The sequence below is a fragment of the Malaclemys terrapin genome, chromosome 1 (genome assembly GCF_027887155.1).
Source record: "Malaclemys terrapin pileata isolate rMalTer1 chromosome 1, rMalTer1.hap1, whole genome shotgun sequence".
Lineage (NCBI taxonomy): Eukaryota > Metazoa > Chordata > Testudines > Emydidae > Malaclemys > Malaclemys terrapin.
Genome location: NC_071505.1, coordinates 190,710,794 through 190,728,612, shown reverse-complemented (window position 1 = coordinate 190,728,612; position 17,819 = coordinate 190,710,794). Strand labels below are relative to the sequence as shown.

The 17,819-nt window shown below is 41.4% G+C and overlaps 1 protein-coding gene across 2 annotated transcripts in view; it reads left to right on the top strand.

Annotated features, from left to right (window-relative positions):
* Positions 1 to 17,819, top strand: part of RUNX1 (RUNX family transcription factor 1) — a 288,952-nt gene that overhangs the window by 238,400 nt on the left and 32,733 nt on the right. For both annotated transcript variants that reach the window (XM_054048759.1, XM_054048767.1), the window contains one exon: positions 11,360 to 11,551. In XM_054048759.1, coding sequence (XP_053904734.1) covers positions 11,360 to 11,551 — 192 coding nt within the window. The remainder of the gene's footprint in view (positions 1 to 11,359; positions 11,552 to 17,819) is intronic.

Genomic DNA, 17,819 nt, shown 5'->3' with positions numbered 1-17,819 from the left:
CAATAAAAGATATTACCTCAACCACTTTGTCTCTAGTTTTGCTGACAGTATAAGTTCCTTTCTTACATGAACAGTAAATGAGAGGATGTCAGATATATAGCAGAGTTGAGGGAGCATAGGGCAGGAGTTGCAGTAAGAATACACTTCGTTATAAAAGTTATTTCAGTTATTTTTTGTAATCATCAATTCATCCTACTTGATGCATCTTTCTTCAAACTGTTCAATTTTGAATCTAAAACAGTCACCAAATCATTCAATTTCTCTTAAATCTTTTCATTCTTGTTGACCTTATTTCTGTAGTGGGTATTTGCTTTTACAACCATAGTTCTCATTTATTGACGGTGGTGCATATTTTTAAGTGTTTATTTGTACTTGTATTGGTATTCTGGGATCTTCAGATATGTTCAACATTGGTCTAACTTGGCTCCCAATGAAGTCATGGTAGAACTCTCAATAAGGTCAATGGGAGCAGAGTTAGGCCAGTGCAAATGCATTTGAAAATCACTCCCTAAAAATGCAGTAAATACTCCACTTCCTCACCAGCTGATTCTGCAGCACTGCCAAACCACTGCAGCACACAGATGAGAGGTGATCATCATTTATCCAAGGAGAACCTTGTAGTATTAAGGCTGGTGTACAAGTACATCTTTCTGACTGTTCCATAGGAATATGGGGAAATACCAAGTAGACGTGTGTAAGCAAAGGTGTTTAATAGGCAATCTAATCAAGTTATTTTATTTAACATAATATATTTACTTTAATAGGCAGAAGAAAGAGCGCAAAGTAGACAGCTGGATGTATACGTGTTGATTGTTCCTTCTCACTTAGGAACCAATCCTATAGAGGAGTGCTGAATACTCTCAGCTTCCACTGAAATCAATGTGAGTGAGGTTGCTCAGCATCTCACAAGACTGGGCCCTTTAACATTCTCAGATTTATCGGTCTTGTCTTTCCTTAGTCTTCATTTTGTCATTAAGGACCATATTCTGATCCTTGATTTAAAGCCTGAGGCAATGAGAGGTTCTAAGCTTCTGTAGGGGCCTTGCGTGGGATCGGGGGAAATGGAATCAAGCCTAGGATGTGCTGTGCAATCAACTAACTGCAGTTTCCAGGCTGCAGCACATAAACTGTCTATGCACCTACCACATAGGGTGGTTAGCCAATGGATCTATATAGTTTGTGGACCTACTGACGTTGCCTCTGTCCTGTTCTGCATCCTCCCACAAATGCCTTCTGCACTGCTGTTGAGAGAGCTGCCCTGGAGCGAAGTCCAGTGGTGTGTGCCAAGGGAGTTCCACCAAGTCCCGTTACACGACATTTCCACAGTCCACTTCCTCTCTCCACCTCCATGCAGCTGAACACCTATGGTTCTTCTGTTTTCCAGGCCTTCTTAGTTATGGGGTTTAACAGAACGGTAGGCACTCAGGGTGAAGGCATAGCTTTGTGTCTGCACAACGTCATTGCTTCTCAGTGAGCAGCCATGTTTTTCACGTTGTGGTTAATTTCCAGAAGTAAAAATTCTTTTATGCTGCAGTCAGAGCTCAACTTGTCTTCTGTTATCGGACGCTGTAGTTGTTTCCTTCATGTAGACACAGACAGAAACACTGGAGGCTGTCATCGTTATATCCTTCTCTGATACACTGGAATGAACAAGTTCCTGGAAAAAGATTTCTGCTCCAGAGGTGATTCAGATTCTTGCCTTTTGCCTATCAACCACAATGGACAAAATGAAGAAGCAGCTGAGTTTTAACAAATGTTAAAAGGTGTTCCATGGGGGCCAGGCTGTTCACATGTTGGTTGTGCAATGGCCTCTGCCAGTGGAATTCGACTCCTATGTCCTAAGAGAGGGAGAATGGTGTATAGAGGAGACTGCGTACGTCTATCTGTGGAGTAACCGAGAAAGATTTGTCTGTCCTACTGCACACTCTGTCGATATCTGAAACAATATTAGCCTGCATATCACAGAAAGAGCAACTTGTTTGTTCTCCTTAGCCCTGAACAGGTGAGGAGCAGTATGTACAAATGGAGGAGGGGAGATATGTGAAGGAAGTTAAACCAGCCCGCGATGGAAAGTGCTCCCATTTCTTTGTACAGCATAAAACTTTTGATCCAAAGTATAATAGTTTGAGGCAAAGAACTCATCTGACCATCTTTCTAAGACTGACTGATCAGGAACTGTAAGGCTATGGTGTAACCTTAACACAAACTGGCAGAAAAGTTTAGGCTGTAACATTGACTTAATTACTAAGAATCTGCCTGCCTTTCCTGCCTACACACTGCATTATGGGCTGGTCTTGGTTACCTGCTCTACCTATCTTCACAATCTAGCCGCGAACAGTTTTGGTTGACCACATCACTTCCCTGTTGAAAGTTAATACTGTTTGACTCATTCTATGCTGCTAACACCAAGCCAAAGAAAACAAGCTTAAAGAATAACCTGCTTGTATGCAGTTTGGAAACTACTCAGAGGCCCTGCTTTCAAAATACTATACAGTAGCTTACTATATCTCTCTGCAGCTGCAAAGAAAATGAAGGAAATAAAAGTGGTGCAAAAATATAAAATAAAGACTAGGCAGAACCACAAGAAATTTATGAGCTCTCGATGAGCTGGAATCCTGCTTGGGCACTACATAGTATTACTACAGTGGAGGGACTGTTAAGTCAAAGAAGAAAATGTTCAAGCCATTTCACTGAAAAGTCAGGTATTCTGAACTATTGCACATCTACACAGCTGTGCCTACACTTGGGGTTAGGTGGGGATTGGAATTTTTCCTTACCTAACTTTAAGTTTAGGCCAGGTCATTCCAGTTGAGGCAAGGTAGGATCAGGAAGTATATACTGCCTAAAGTAATTAACTCTCCCAGGTTCCCAATCTGGTACCTTTTGCAAGCCCTAAAATGTACTGATTAAATCATTTAACCAAAAAGGAATAACAGTATGAAACTAATGTCTCTTTAGAGTTTTACTGTGGACAGAGCTATCATTTTATACTTTTGTTTTGTTTCCACACCTGTTCATTTATTCATGTTGCCAGCAATTATGTCTTAGGCCACATCTACATTCCAGGGACTATCGTTGCATAGCTAAGGTGCTGTAGCTCTGCTGGCATAACCCTGTAGTGTAGACACAGCCTACAGCAATGGAAGTGGTTTTTCTGTCGGTGTAGGAACACTGCCGCCCTGAGTGATGGTAGCTAGGTCGACAGAAGCATTCTTCCATCAACCTCACTGTGTCACCACTGGGGGTACGCTGGCATAGCTCTTGTGCTCAGGAGTGTGGATTCTTCACACCTCTGAGTGCAGTAGCCATGTTGACCTAACTTTTAAGTGTAGACCAGGCCTTAATCCCATGGCTGGAGTATATTTTTAGGGCAGTTTTTGTGAGGAAAAATGCAAACAATAAAGAAATAAAGGAGGCTTTTGGCAGTGTGTTGGTCGTGTTCTAATCTTGGCAGGGATTAGCTCTTTTAAAAGTACATATGTTGTGGTTAAAAAAAAGTAAGATGAGGGTATAATTTTGCAAACTAATGTAACTTCCATGAACTGATTCTTCTTTAAAACATTCCATATGCTCTGTTGCATTATTGTTACTTCAGTGAGCTGGCCTATTTCCACACATGAACCTTGTGATGCTCCCAACGCTGATGCACAAGCATGAGTACCAACCTCAGGGCAGACGGTTAAAAACCAGGGCACAAACCTCAAATTGTTGGTGAGTTCTGAATTTAGATTTCACCAACCAACTACATCAAGTGCAGAACTTCAAGCACGTTAACAGCCTTAACATGGAGTCCCAGACAGTCCTCTCCAGTACTCCGGTCTGTCTTGCCACCCAGGAGAGCATCTCTCTATGATAGATGGCCCCGTGTAACATGAATCACACCAATATTCAGGGTACTCCTAATCCCAAAGGACCAGTCACTTACCCTAAGTCAATTGCGCTTTAGGTCTCACACCAGAGACAATGCTTGTAGCCAATCCTCCAGTAAACTATATGAAGATGTATTAAATAGCAAAAGGAAATTAGAGAGGTTTTTACAAGTTTAAAGTAAGCACACATAGCTACACAAATGAGTTACTGTCTTAGATTTCAAAAGGTAATATAGGTTTCTATAATCAGCAAACTCTATTAGTCCTTTAGGGCTAACCCAGGCTAAGCAGCTGGAGATCTCTTGCTTATGCCTAGAAATACCTTGCCTCTCCCACCCCTTAGAATCCAACTACCTTTGGTTTGGGGGGTTTTGTGCCCCTCCTGTTATATGCAAACTCAGCTGATGGGAGAAGTCCACTTACATGACTCATGGGGAGAAGAGCAGAATAGTCTTTAGTCCTTTTGTTGATGGCATCTCAATCTACATGTAGGGAGGGTAAGATGCAGCTATAGCCTGTCTGGTATCGATAGGTCTCCTTTTTGGAGAGTGGCGTAACAATTTCTATAGAAAAGCAGCTCTCCACACCAGTTAGTGTCCCTCTCCTGAATGGCAATTCACACGATCACAGAGGCTCACCATACAACTGCTCAAATATTACATTACCAAATGGAGCACAGATATTACAAGTGAGATTAATGCATGCAGCAACTCACAAGCATTCAGTAGAGTCTAAATTCTAAACACTTTCTTATAATTCTGATACCTATTTTATCAATATTAACTCACAAGTGAGCCAGTCAGATTCCAGCTCTGTATCTGTCAGTATCCAGTTGAAACATGAGGACCTTAGCATGAACTGGCACCTGGCCTGCCAGCATCCATATCCATGTATGTCACCATTCAGTAGAAATGTTGGTGGAGGAATGGGAAACAAAACAAATTCCCTTGTTAAAGTTTAGGTAGGATATATTCTAGCTACCAGTTAGTACTGTAGAGCAGGGGTTCTCAACCATTTTCTTGCTGAGGCCACCCTCAACATGCTATAAAAACACCAGGGCACAGCAGGGGCTCTGGGCCGGGGGCGGGGGACCCTTGGGCATAGGCATAGTTTTACTTCTATTTGGGGGGCAAGGGCTCGAGCCAGCTCTGCATGGCGGGGTCCAGGGAGGGAGCACCACCTCCACCTCCTGACTCACTCAGGAGGCCACCCAGCCTGTCTGGGCTGTGGGGGGATGCAACCAAAAAATGTAACTCCAAATGGGGACTCAGTTAAAAAAGTTCAAAAACTGCTCAGAGTGCAGGGAGAGGGGTAGGTAGGGCCTGTGTGCATGCAGGGGTAGCTAAGGGCTGTGTGCATGCAGGGGGGTAGCTCAGGGTGCAGGGACGGAGTAGCTAGGGCTGTGTATGGGCAGGGGGGTAGGATTTCCAGTGCGGCTTCCAGCATTTGAGGTGTGTGCTGGGGCCACCTGGTGCTTTTGGCTTGGGGGGGGGGGAGTTTGCCAGCTTCAGCCCTGCCCCGCTCCCAGCTTCAGGGGCTTGGGGGGGGGATGCCAGCCTTAGCCCCGCACCACTCCCGGCTTGATGTGGGCCGCCAGCTTCAGCCCTGCACTGTTCCCAGCGTTGGGGGGGGAGGCTTCAGTGCTGGGGCTCGGGGCACCGGGTTTCAGCTGCAAGACCTTGTGGCCCCCTGAAAGGGTTCATGGGCCATGGCCCCCTGGTTGAGAACCACTGCTGTACAGTTCTTGTCAACCCAACATGTATTTTTTTTTAACAGAATAGGTTTAACAGGAGGATGGAAAAAATAAACATGGAAAAATAATTTAACACATGTACAAGTTGGCTTATCAGGATGGAGAAATAGAAATGCCCAGACAAGTTCAGGAGCTGCCAGAAAGACAGCTAAGGTTGTGAAGTCTGAGTCCCATAGTAGAGAGAGATCATAGTGGGAATGTCTAATATCTATAAATGCTTGCAGATACCCACAAAAATAAACTGTCCTCCCAAAAGGACACCAAATGGGTGAGCTTGGCTATGTGAATGGCCAAAGAAGATGCATCTAGGAATGATATCACAGTATCAGTCAGTTTGTATTTGGCTTTACTCTGTGGTGACATCACTACACATTCCACTTTAGGTGAGCATCTGGATGCCAGTGAGTGCTCAGGGGAATGTCACACATACGTAATATCCAGCCTATTCATGCACTTCCCAGCACCCCCAAGTCTGTGGTTAGTTTGGATATTATGGATGACTGACAACTGAATCTATTCAGAATTATAGACACAATGCAAAGCTGTTTGGCATAAAACTGTATCTATCTTGATATTACTACCATCTGGAAGGTGGGCGTTAGGGATGTACAGTACTTTTTAAAAAAAAAAACAACCATTATTGCTGCCATGTGCTAAGTTGAATGCATTATTCCCTTCTCCACCCACTTTTTTCTCACTGTAACAATAATTGGAACTGAGATATAAAACTGAAGGATATTCCTATCTATCTTCTGTAAACCATTGTCGTATTGTTTACTCATAAATTGACTTGGAAGGATTAGCCTTTTAATGGTCACTGTCAGTAAATGTTGATTTCACCGTATGCACACAAACTTGATGGAGAAACAATTCCATTGAGGATCACAGAAATGTATAGGTAGGCAAAGAAAGAAAAATGCTGCTTGAGAACTTACGAAGTTTGATTTGAGGATATTTACTTTGCATATTTTGACATGTGATATTGACAATTTGTGTTGTAATGGTTATAAAGCTTTAACTTTTTGCATTTCAATGCCTACTGTCATGAAATCATTCTTGGCTGACCCTCCCCCTCCCAGTGTACCACAATGGTGAAAATTTTAATTGATAAAAATTGAAAAATGTGCTTAAAAATAAACATTGATATTGTCCATCAGAATTATTTAAAAAATAAAAATTGAATTCTGCCAAGGCTACTCTTAAAATAATATGCAGTCTCAAAGAGGAGTTAATGTAGCTTGAGGTTTTGGACTGGAAGACTAAACATATTTATATTTTATATCTTGTTATCTTCTCTTCTTTTCCACCTGATTCTGTAAATATAAATATGAAAGAAGTTTAAAGAAATAAATAATAGAGTAGGTTTAAAGGAAGATAATTCTGGAGTTTATTTCTTTTTGCACACCTCGAGGCAGCTAGAAATGCTGACATTGTATCCCTATGACCAGCCACAATATTAAACACTAAATGAGTAAACATTTACAATTAACATTCAGTGTGCAGAAAAATGGGGACTGCCAAGATATTTTGTTTTTGTTATTTTCAAAATCCAGTGTTCCAGCCAGATGAACCTGGTCCAAGCTGAATGCTCTACAGTCTCTTAAAGCCTATAAAAGTGCATTTTCCCCCATTAAGAGGGAAATGACTTTCATGTTGTATTTCAGTAAAAATATCAGAAAAGTTAGTGTTTTCACTATGCATCTTATTTCAAATTCTGTGCAAAGAAGATGATATTTAAAAGGGATATAAAAATGTGATTCAACAAAACAGATTGGATGCCCTGTTTATTCTAAATAGAGTCCTAAATATTGCATTAATAGCATGACCTTGCAGTCCAGGAAAAAAACGGCAACCCCCTTCTTCCCTCTCTGTGTTCAGAGGACACTTGACACAACAGAGCAGAGGGAGTTTTGAGAAGGCAAGGAATGGAGGATTGGGTCCCAGTGTCAAGTGTAATCTATCATTTGGCACTACAAGCACTGAGCCCAATTCTCCTCTTTCTTACATCAGTTTTCCACCTCACTGATTTCAGTGGAGTTACTTCTGATTTGCACAAGCTGGAGTGAGACGAGAATCAGATTCTCAGGGCCAAATCCTAAACTGCTATAAAGCACTGCAGCTCCATTAAAATCAATGGAACTGCACCAATTGATACCAGCTGAGGGTCTGGCCCACAAGATAACAAGAAGAAGACTGTTAAATTGACTAACCCATGTGAGGGAAAAACAAATCACCGTCTGGCAAGTGACCTGCCACAAATTATTCTTTTATAACTACAGAACACCTACACATTTTTATGTTCACCCTAATATTATTACCTCTCTGTTATTTTCTCTCTGCCTCTCTGCTGTGACTGGTTCCCTTTGTTCCCTTTAAACTCAATACTGCCACTATTTTCATGGGCTATAAAGTGTGAGAGGACTGCTTTGTGAATGAATTCCTGTTCCATTATTCTCCACCCTCGCATAGAGAGGAAGGATGGTTTTGTGATTAAGCACTAAATTAGGAGTCAGGAGTCTGCCACTCACTCTGTGACTGTGGGCAAGTCAATTCTTCTTTCTGTGACTCAATTCCCCCATCTATAAAATGGGGATAATAATAAATCCCTCCCTCATAGAGGTGATATGAGGATACATTTACCAATGTGTGCAAATTGCTCAGAGTAAAGCTAATAAATAGATACATCATTCTAGCAATGCCCAGCCCATGCATTTTTATAGCTTGGGGAAACCATTTATATTAGTAATATTTTTCTGATACTGCACATTGGTACTGTAGGCTTTTGTGAAGTTAAAGTTCTTATATTGCTGCCTGCCAGGGTCATCTAGTAGAAAAAGGCTGAGTAGCTCAGCTGATAAAAAACAACAACAACCCACTTTTCCAGTAAGTGGCACTTACCTGAAATGATGTTTCCAGTGATACCTCAGTAGCTCCCGTCACAAAGCTGCCACACAAAACAAATGACAATTTCCTCAAGACGGAGCCAGTGGAATCCCGTAATTCTTCTAAATAACATTTACATCAATGGAATTTTAAAAGTCCCGGTTTGAATCCTCCCTTTCTAATCCCTTGCTTTCACCACAGAGATTCCTGCTGCCAGGCTTTCGCACTAAACTGCACTGCTAACTTAGGGCACATCTACACTACAGTGGCACAGTTATTGCACATAGACACATTGCTTCCTACATTGACAGAAAGGATTTTTTTCTGTCGATGTTGTTAATCCCCCTCTCAGAGAGGTGCTAGGCCAATGGAAGAATTCTTCTGTCAACCTAGCCACGTCTACACAGGTGGTTAGGTTGATGTAATTACATTGCACAGGGCGCACAATTTTTTCACAGCCCGGAGTGACATAGCTAGGTCAATCTAATTTTTAAGTGTAGACCTGGCCTTAGAGAGAGGATTTTGTGAATGGGTTTAAAGAATCCTAGGTACTGGAGCAGGGGTACTCTCACAGTGCTTAAAGTAAATTGAAACAGGAAGGGGAGTTCTCATCTCACCAGCTTTTATCCAGCCCTCATCCCTCTGACTTCCATGGGGTTACTCAAGTGATCACCAGGTATCTAGGGGTTGTACAGACAAGCCCTTAATTTCCATGCCACCGGAATAATATGTGATGCCATGAGAGCAGCACCTGACAGAGAAGGAGGGAGGCTAAAGGGGTAAAACATTACACAGAGCACTAAATTAAAAGCATAAATTGATTGATTTGAACTTCAGATTGAGAATAATGTATATTATGGCAATAGACTCTGATTCCTGGCCCGGGGGCCTTCAATCCAGCAGGCTCATGTTTAATATAATCAGAATGTACGAGACATTTTTACATATGCACACAGCTTGCGTGACTCAGTGTGTTTGCATTCAAGTCAAGTGCCATAAGCAAAGGACTTGAATCAGAATCCCGATTTGCATTGCTGACAAATGAAAGAAAGTTGTGTTTGAACTACTAAAATGTTGGATGAAAGTCTTTCTTTTTTTTCCCCTTGAAGCCTTCTTAATGATAAAATCACGACTCTATACTGTGTCTTTTTATTTTTTTTTCCCTGGGATAATTTATAGTGCAGTGTGGAATCTGAGAAAGTGCAAGCTGTGCCAAAGGGTCTGGTAGGAGGAAGAAAACTGAGCCAATGAGATTTGGAACCATAATGCGAGTTATAGAATTTAATTTTAGAATTTCAGCTACTGGGAACTGTTTTTAAATGTACATTTCCCCCCTAGAATGGAAAAAAAAAAGCCTATGTCTTGATTAAAGTGTTGTTAGAGCTGTGTGAAAGAGTGCATTGTACAGTAGGGGACAGACAGAACTTTTCAAAGAGCACTTTCTGTTCGTTTGGTGATATGTCTCAGGAGCAACACTGGTAGCTGTATGTTTATATTTTAAACACTGTCTGGCAAACAGGGTTGGTCACTCTCAAACTGGGTCACATTGAAACCAGTGACCTAGAATCTTTCATTTCCATTCAACAACATGGTGTCAGGCTCTAATGATGAGATACTTTGATAGTGAGCTTAATCATATAGAACTGGAAGCAAAGGGACACAAATGGGATGGAAAGTGGTGACAATATGTAAACTTTTAGGCAATTAGTGAACTCCTCTCCACCCCCAGGAGGCGGGAAAGAGATGAAGCAAAGTTGTCCTTTCATGGTGCTCTTGTGCATCTGAACAAAGCTTTCATCCCCTGAACCAATAGACCTTGGAAGTTCTGTGCTGGATCTGTGCCATTCCCTTGCTTTCTGCTTTCTCCAAAGGCTGTCCCCCAAGCACACATACTCCAAACCTCACCCTCCCACCACCACCAACCCAACAAAGTTTTACCAGGAGGCTGGAGCAGGGCTCACCAGGGCTTCCCCCATGGCCACTGGCCCTGAAACTCCCATGGGATGGTGGCTGAGTTCACTGTGCATGGGCTTACACCACTTAAGATAGAAATGAATACATCAGCATTATCTAGCAAGAAGATGTTCTTCAGGGCACAGCAGGGGAGGGGCCAGTCCAACCCTTAATGTTTTGGAAACTCCCGATATTAGTAAAAGACACTTTGTTTTCCCATAATTTCCATTTGTTAAACACTGTTTCTTCCATTCCTTTCCTGTTTATTTGTAAAGAGCAGTTCCTAAAGCATCCTAGAGCATTATTTGTTTGGGGTTGGGGTTTTATTTCTGTAGTATCATATACTTGTCTAATTGCAGTGAATTATGACAATCTGGGTTTGAATGCTTGAGGAGCTACTGCAGTACAGGTTTAAGTCAGAGAAGCTGAAAATATGTATTTTAAAGGCCCTCACCACACCAAATGTTCCTTTTTTACAGGGCTGCCCAGAGGATTCAGGGGGCCTGGGGCAAAGCAATTTTGGGGGCTCCTTCCATAAAAAAAAGTTGCAATACTATAGAATACTATATTCTCGTGGGGGCCCCTGTGGGGCCTGGGGCAAATTGCCCCACTTGCCCTCCCCCAACCCCCCGAGCGGCCCTGCTTTTTTATACACGATAATAGGGCACTGTGACTTGTAGCAGATTTTTTTTGAGTGGTCCATACCTCATAGGAGTTACACCGCTTTGTGATACTGTTACTGTGCATGACTTGATTGTGTCTCCTGTTAATACAGAGCAAATAGTCTTTGCTGAATTTCAGATGGCCACTAGCCAGTTAGGTACATTGCCAATGGATCGAGGGGGAAAAAAGGCATATGTCAGTGAGATTTTCTGATCTTTTTCCCCCCCTCCCACACTAGGACATCGTCAGAAACTAGATGAGCAGACAAAGCCCGGGAGCTTGTCCTTTTCAGAGCGTCTGAGTGAACTGGAGCAGTTGCGTCGCACAGCCATGAGGGTCAGCCCACATCACCCAGCCCCCACACCTAACCCACGAGCTTCCTTGAGCCACACCACTGCTTTTAACCCTCAGCCTCAGAGTCAGATTCAGGGTAAGTACCTGAAACCCTCCCCTACAGTGAAGGAACCGCTGTTGGTCATCAGAGTCTTAACACAGTCTGCAGTATTAGATGGCCCTTCAGGATGCTTTCCCCCCTGCCACAAATAACTTCCATGTTGTTTTGGTAACCAGGAGATGCATGGAAGACAGCACACTAACTATGATGGTAGGGTGGCCTACATGAAAAGCAGTTCTTTGGGACCAGAGGAAGAGCTCTGTGTAGCTCAAAAGCTTGTTCCTCTCACCAACAGAAGTTGATCCATGAAAGATATTACCTCCCCTATCTTGTCTCTCTAATGGCAATGCCATTTCCAAAGGTCACTTGTGACGTTTTGATAAAACACAGTGGGAGGAAGATGGGGGTGAGAAAGGCACATAGAACAATTTTTCTTCGCTTACCTTACAAAGCTGTGGGATTTTTTCTAACAAGTGACCATATATTTTTTTTAAAGTCTAGCACCTTTTGAACGTGCATCTACTGTAGCAACTTTCACTTGGACAGTAGAGTTCATTGTGTTATCCTCAGATATCTTGGGACTGTAATTCTTCAAGCCTTCTTAGAAAAAAAGATGCTGTATTCTTGGATCTTTTTGTATATGTAGCTGTATTCCCTGCTGAATATTTAGTCAGTTAATTATATGCATGTGTGAAGGAGAGACACTGTCAACAGCTTGCAGTGGTTTTCCTAAGAAACCATTCACACACAAAAGCTCTCAGAACCCATTGTTCAGCAGAGAAGACCAATCTAGAACTAAGTACTTGCACTGCTAGAAAGAGCAAACATTTGTGATAAAAGGATATTCTATAGCTTTTATTTTAATTAAAACCTCTTACTTTGCATCCATTAACTCAGGTGAAATTCAGTGGGCATTGAATCAGATAGCTATCCGGATAACTACTGTATATTTTACAGAATTGTCAAAAATGCAGATGCATAATTAAACACATCTAAAATTAAGGTAAATGACCGTATTTATCTTAGCAAATGCTGTTTCTTGATGGAATTGAACTTCGTCCTTCCAGTCACAATGAAATAGATTTGATCAAGCTTCTCCCCTGGTGTTCTGGATAGAACTAGTTACAGTGGTTTTGAATCAATAGTTTTTCTTTAGGGTTCTGTTTTTTAAAATCAGGCTTAGTGTGCAGCACTCTTTGCACTACTTGTAGAAAAGTGTATTACTTCCATAACTAAAGTGTTCGTTATGTATCCTTATCTTCTCGGGCCTGATCGTGGGGCCATTGAAGTCACTTGCAAACCTCCCATTGACTTCAGTGCGTACGGGGTCTGGGTCTGGCCACTACTGAGAAGTAAGTGAGTTGTTGAATTAAGTCAACATGCTATCGTGAATTGCATTGCAAAAAAATAGTATGCAGAAAAGTTCAAGGACCACATAGGTCCTTCCTGGAGCTGCTCCAATTTACACCAGCAGAGGATCTGGTCTTACTTCTCTAACGGCTTTTGGCAGTCACCTTGCTTAGAGTCTGATTTGGAGAACAAAGTAAGTTTGATTTTTTCTGCCTTCAGATATATTCTATAAAAGAAAATGAATGTATTATTATGGCTACATGGGTGGAGGTATTAGTAGCAGACTTGCATTCTTCAACTACTTTGGAACACTATATGCGTAGCAGAGTATCAGGTTTAACATCAAGTATCCCTCTTTTCTTGTTCTGTTTTAAAATTCTTCAGTAGTACAACTTCAGAGCAATATAACTCTTTCACACTCCTCTAGGGATTCAGCTGCTACTTCCGGAAATGTATTTAGTATATTGCTTTGCTTCTTAAAATACAATTTTGATACATTTAGCCTGTGACTTTATAGGAATAGGTCAGAAAATGATAGCAATTGAACTGGTAATGTTTCCTCATTGACAGTCTCATGCTAAATCACCAGTTTAGTTGTTTTTTTCCCCCCTCCATGAAAATTACACATTAGCCTGACCACAATTTGAACAGCTTGGTGAGACTTGTAGCCACTAACATAAAGGCTAAGACTAAAGCCTCTTTCAGTCAAAATTTAGGGCTATTTATGCAAAGACTCCTTTTTATTTACACCCATTTTGAGGCCGTGCTATCCCAGCAGTGTAAAGAGGCTTGAGAGTGAGAATCAGAGCTTTGATCTATTTCTCAAAATCTGAAGAATGTCTGATTTCCAGATTGAGCTCCGATGTTACATTTAAGGAGCCAGGGTTTTGTGGGTGTTTTTTTAATATCATTAAATTGCAGACTATAGTCCAACAGAAATGAAATACCTCTGACATTTTCCATATTATTACTCTGCTGATGTGTAAATATTTGCAGCTTCAGATACTTTATGTAACCACCTATTGAATGAAGAGAGCATTAGGCTTTTTATAGACAGAAGGCAAGAAGTATAGTGCAGGCTTTTAATTGGTGGTGTTAAACTTTGCTTTAACTCACCCCAGTATGAATCACAGGCTACTCCTCTGTTCATCAGAATCTGACTTTTTAAAAAAAACCACTAACTCAAAATAGACATCTTGGGCTAGTTCCTAGATTTAAAGGGACAGGTTGCCATGCCACTAAACCACTGTTTATTTGTTGAGGTTTTCATCTGTAAAGGGCTCGAGGTTAATTTTAACTTCCTATTTTACCAGGTCTTGAATTTGAACATAAAGCTGCTTGTGTCATGGATACAAGTCCATGCAAGTTAGGAGATCATAAATTGCTATAATCGAGTTTTATGCTTCTTTCGTATCACAAGAAGGGAGAAAGTACACCTGTTCATTTGAAAGATCTAACCATACCAGTTCACCGACAAAAGCTGGTAGGGGGAGAAGAGCGGCTACCACATCACACATGTTTCAAATTGAAAGATTACTTTGTGCTAGTACCAAGCCTATAATGTTAACGACCTAACCTAACATCCCAAAAACAAGGAAATTCAGTTAAGGCTGAAGATCCAGATAACTATTCAGCCTTAACGCACCCACCTTTTGTGCAGAGAAAAGAAAAAACTAAAAACAGGCAGAGCAGTGTGAGCTGGGCCCAGATTGTTGCTTTTGAAAGGTTAGGTAAGGCCTTTTACCATGATTTAAGTATATACTTTTGTGATTGAGTTTCCTGTGGTGTCATTGTGGACTAGTGAGTAAATACATAACCAGAATGTTTGCTATTCATAATATTGACTGGAGTAGGTGGATACATAATTAGAAAGTTTTAAAAATATGGATTATATGGTTCCATTACAATTTGTCTTGTCAGGACCAACATAAATATTTTTAAATGTGTAGATCATTGACCCAAGAATCTGCTCCTATGGGGCCATTAGAGTTCAGCCAATGCACAGTAACTACCATAAGCCATTTTAAGGGGTAAAATATATTTAAATATATTTCCAATGAAAGAACTTCATAGTTTTGGTTTATTTAAATTAGCTAAAACAGTGTTTCCAACTCACAATTTATTAATCACCTATAAATTTGAAAAATAAATAAGAGAGAGCTATTTTTCCTGTCTAGAAAAAGCAAATAATTATCTTCAACAACACACTTCTGGTTCTTTTTACACCTTGATAGCCTGAAAAAAATCACAGCTTTTTAAAAAAACCTGTAACCTAATATGTTAAGTTTCATCCGGGACTACATTTTTATGGCCAAGTTTAAAGACCCTGGAAACAAGAATTCATAATAAAAATGTTGACAGATTTTTAACCAATGCTGCAGTTTATAAACAAAACAAAGACTTTTATTTATTTATGTGCTTATTTTATTAATGTAAAGATCTACTCTTCGTATGAGTAAGGAACATTAAAAACTGAGATTTTCTTGTTACAACCCAGCCTTTTGTCTTCTCCCAGGTGCAGTATGCTTTGTTTAAGAGACATTTCAAGGTCCATACTATCATAATCTTGTTCCACTGAAAATAGCCCTGTTTATCAGGGTTCCCATGTACTAAAGAAACACTGTAGTGGAATCAAGGGCTATGTGTAAGCACAAGGAATTTAAATGGCTTTGCTCCTATTACAACTGTATCCTGTCCCAATTTTTTCCCCCACTTTTAAATCAGCTTGATAGGTCATAGGCTAATAGTTTGCAGTGTTGTTGTAGCCGTGTTGATCCCACCTTGTTTCTCTAATAGGTTAACAGTGTTAGAAGTGTTCATAGGATAGGGTTTCAGAATGGTCTGGCAGTCAGTGACATTTGCTGCTGAGAACATCTTTGGCTTAAGTGTAAAATGTAATTTTTAAGGCACTTTAGAGAGTTCTAATTGACGGATATCTTACTGCAGACAGACAGGCAGACACTCAAGAGCAGGACAGTGAATTGTTTTTTCACTGTGTAATATATAAAAATACTTTTATTTTTCTAAATATGTTCTCTCTGGGTGACTCTGTAGCTCCCTCTTCTTCGATTAATGTATTTTTCCTTTAATTGTGGGTGCGTACAATGAGTATATAGCTTATTGATGGAATATCATAATGTTTTCTTTGATTAATCTGAGTAGTTTATTACGATGATTTATATCCCATAGCTTATGTAATTGCATACTTTGTACTTCTACCACTAAAGCTATATAAAAAAGGTTAAATATAATATCTCATACCTTAGCATTACTGATTACATGTCTGCACTATATTTTCAAACAATTTTGGATTGTATATTTATGCTGGTTTCTTTGCATCTGTGATTGTGATAATTATATAATCTAAAAAAAGAAATGGATAATGAGGGGTGTGGATCAAATTCAGACTTCCTTAGTCAATGGCTGCAAGAACAGGTGTACACATTTGCTGTCAGAGCAGCATTACTGTGTGCCTGCATTCCTACACCAACGTCTCCCCATACCTACACCTGTACAGTATTCTAAGCAGCAATATTCAAAGGCACTTGATACAGATTATTCCTGTTCAGAGCATGACAAATCTGCTTTGGTGGAAGGAAAACATAGTTGCCATTGCCACTGGGTCAAAGGATGTTTGAACACCAAGGTATGGACCTTTGCCCCACTCCTAACCCCAGAACGCTCTGCCATCATTCCTGTTGCAGATGGTTTGCAGAGCATCCTCTCCATAGCTTTGGAGAGGATTCAAGAGAGGGCTGGAAAACTTTTGTCCCATGCACCCTGTCTTCCTTATGGACTCATGATTGTGTGTGTAGTGTGCACACATACCTGTGTATGCCTGGCAGCCAGAATCCAACTCTATAGGTTTTCCTGAATAGGGCAAAGAGATTTCTTCAAGCCTAAGAGGAATGATCTCTTCACTTATCTTTTAAATGTGTTAGTGAATGTCAGACAGAGAAATCTGTTTTTTCCAAGAGTCCAAGTGTTTCTTTGACTCACATTTAAGTGCTGATCAGTTAAATTGATATAAATCATCTCAGCGGTTTGTCTTTTAAAAATGAACAGTGTTCTACAAAAGAACCAAATCCTCGATATCAAATGTATTTATTGTGTCACAAAACAGCTCTTGTAAGACATGGTAAGCATACTACCACTGTAGCTATATTAGCGTTCTGCTACAGGGACATGCTGGCCTCTTCTGGGAGCAGCGCAGGACCAGGGCAGGCAGGGAGTCTACCTTAGCCCTGCTGCGCCACCCAGGGCCGGCTCCAGGCACCAGCCTAGCAAGCAGGTGCCTGGGGCGGCCAATGAAGAGGGGGGCGGCACGTCCGGCCGCTTGGCGGAAGGGCCGTCACTCCCTCTCGGAGCAAAGGACCTGCCGCCGAATTGCCGCCATAGAATGAAGCGGCGGTAGAGCTGCCGCCGCTTGCAATCACGGCTTTTTTTTTCTTATTTTTTTTCTCCTGCTTGGGGCGGCAAAAATGCTAGAGCCGGCCCTGGCGCCACCAATCAGGATCTGCCTGAGGTAAGCGCCTCCCAGCCAGAGCCCACACCCCTCACCTCCTCCTATACTTCTGCCCCAGTCCTGAGCCCCTTCCTGCACCCAAACTCCCTCCCAGAGAAAGGGGAAGGGGTGGGACAGGAGGCAGGATAAGGGTGTTTGGGCTTGTGTGATTAGACACGGCATCGCCTCAACTCCACCGACATAAAACTACATTGACGAGAGGCCTGGGGCTTATTATGTCAGCATAGCAGGGGAGTTACATCGGCAGGAGGAGCATTTCAATGTGTACACCTCCACTGTTTTGTCAATAAAATGTCCAGCTCCAAGGCAGAAGCCTTTCTCTTTCCCCTTATTTTCAATTCCCAAAAAAGTTCTGTGCTGGACTTGAAGTGATTCAGCTATTTAGTCAACTGCAGACTTCGATGGAGAGAGGTAGGCCCATCATAGTGT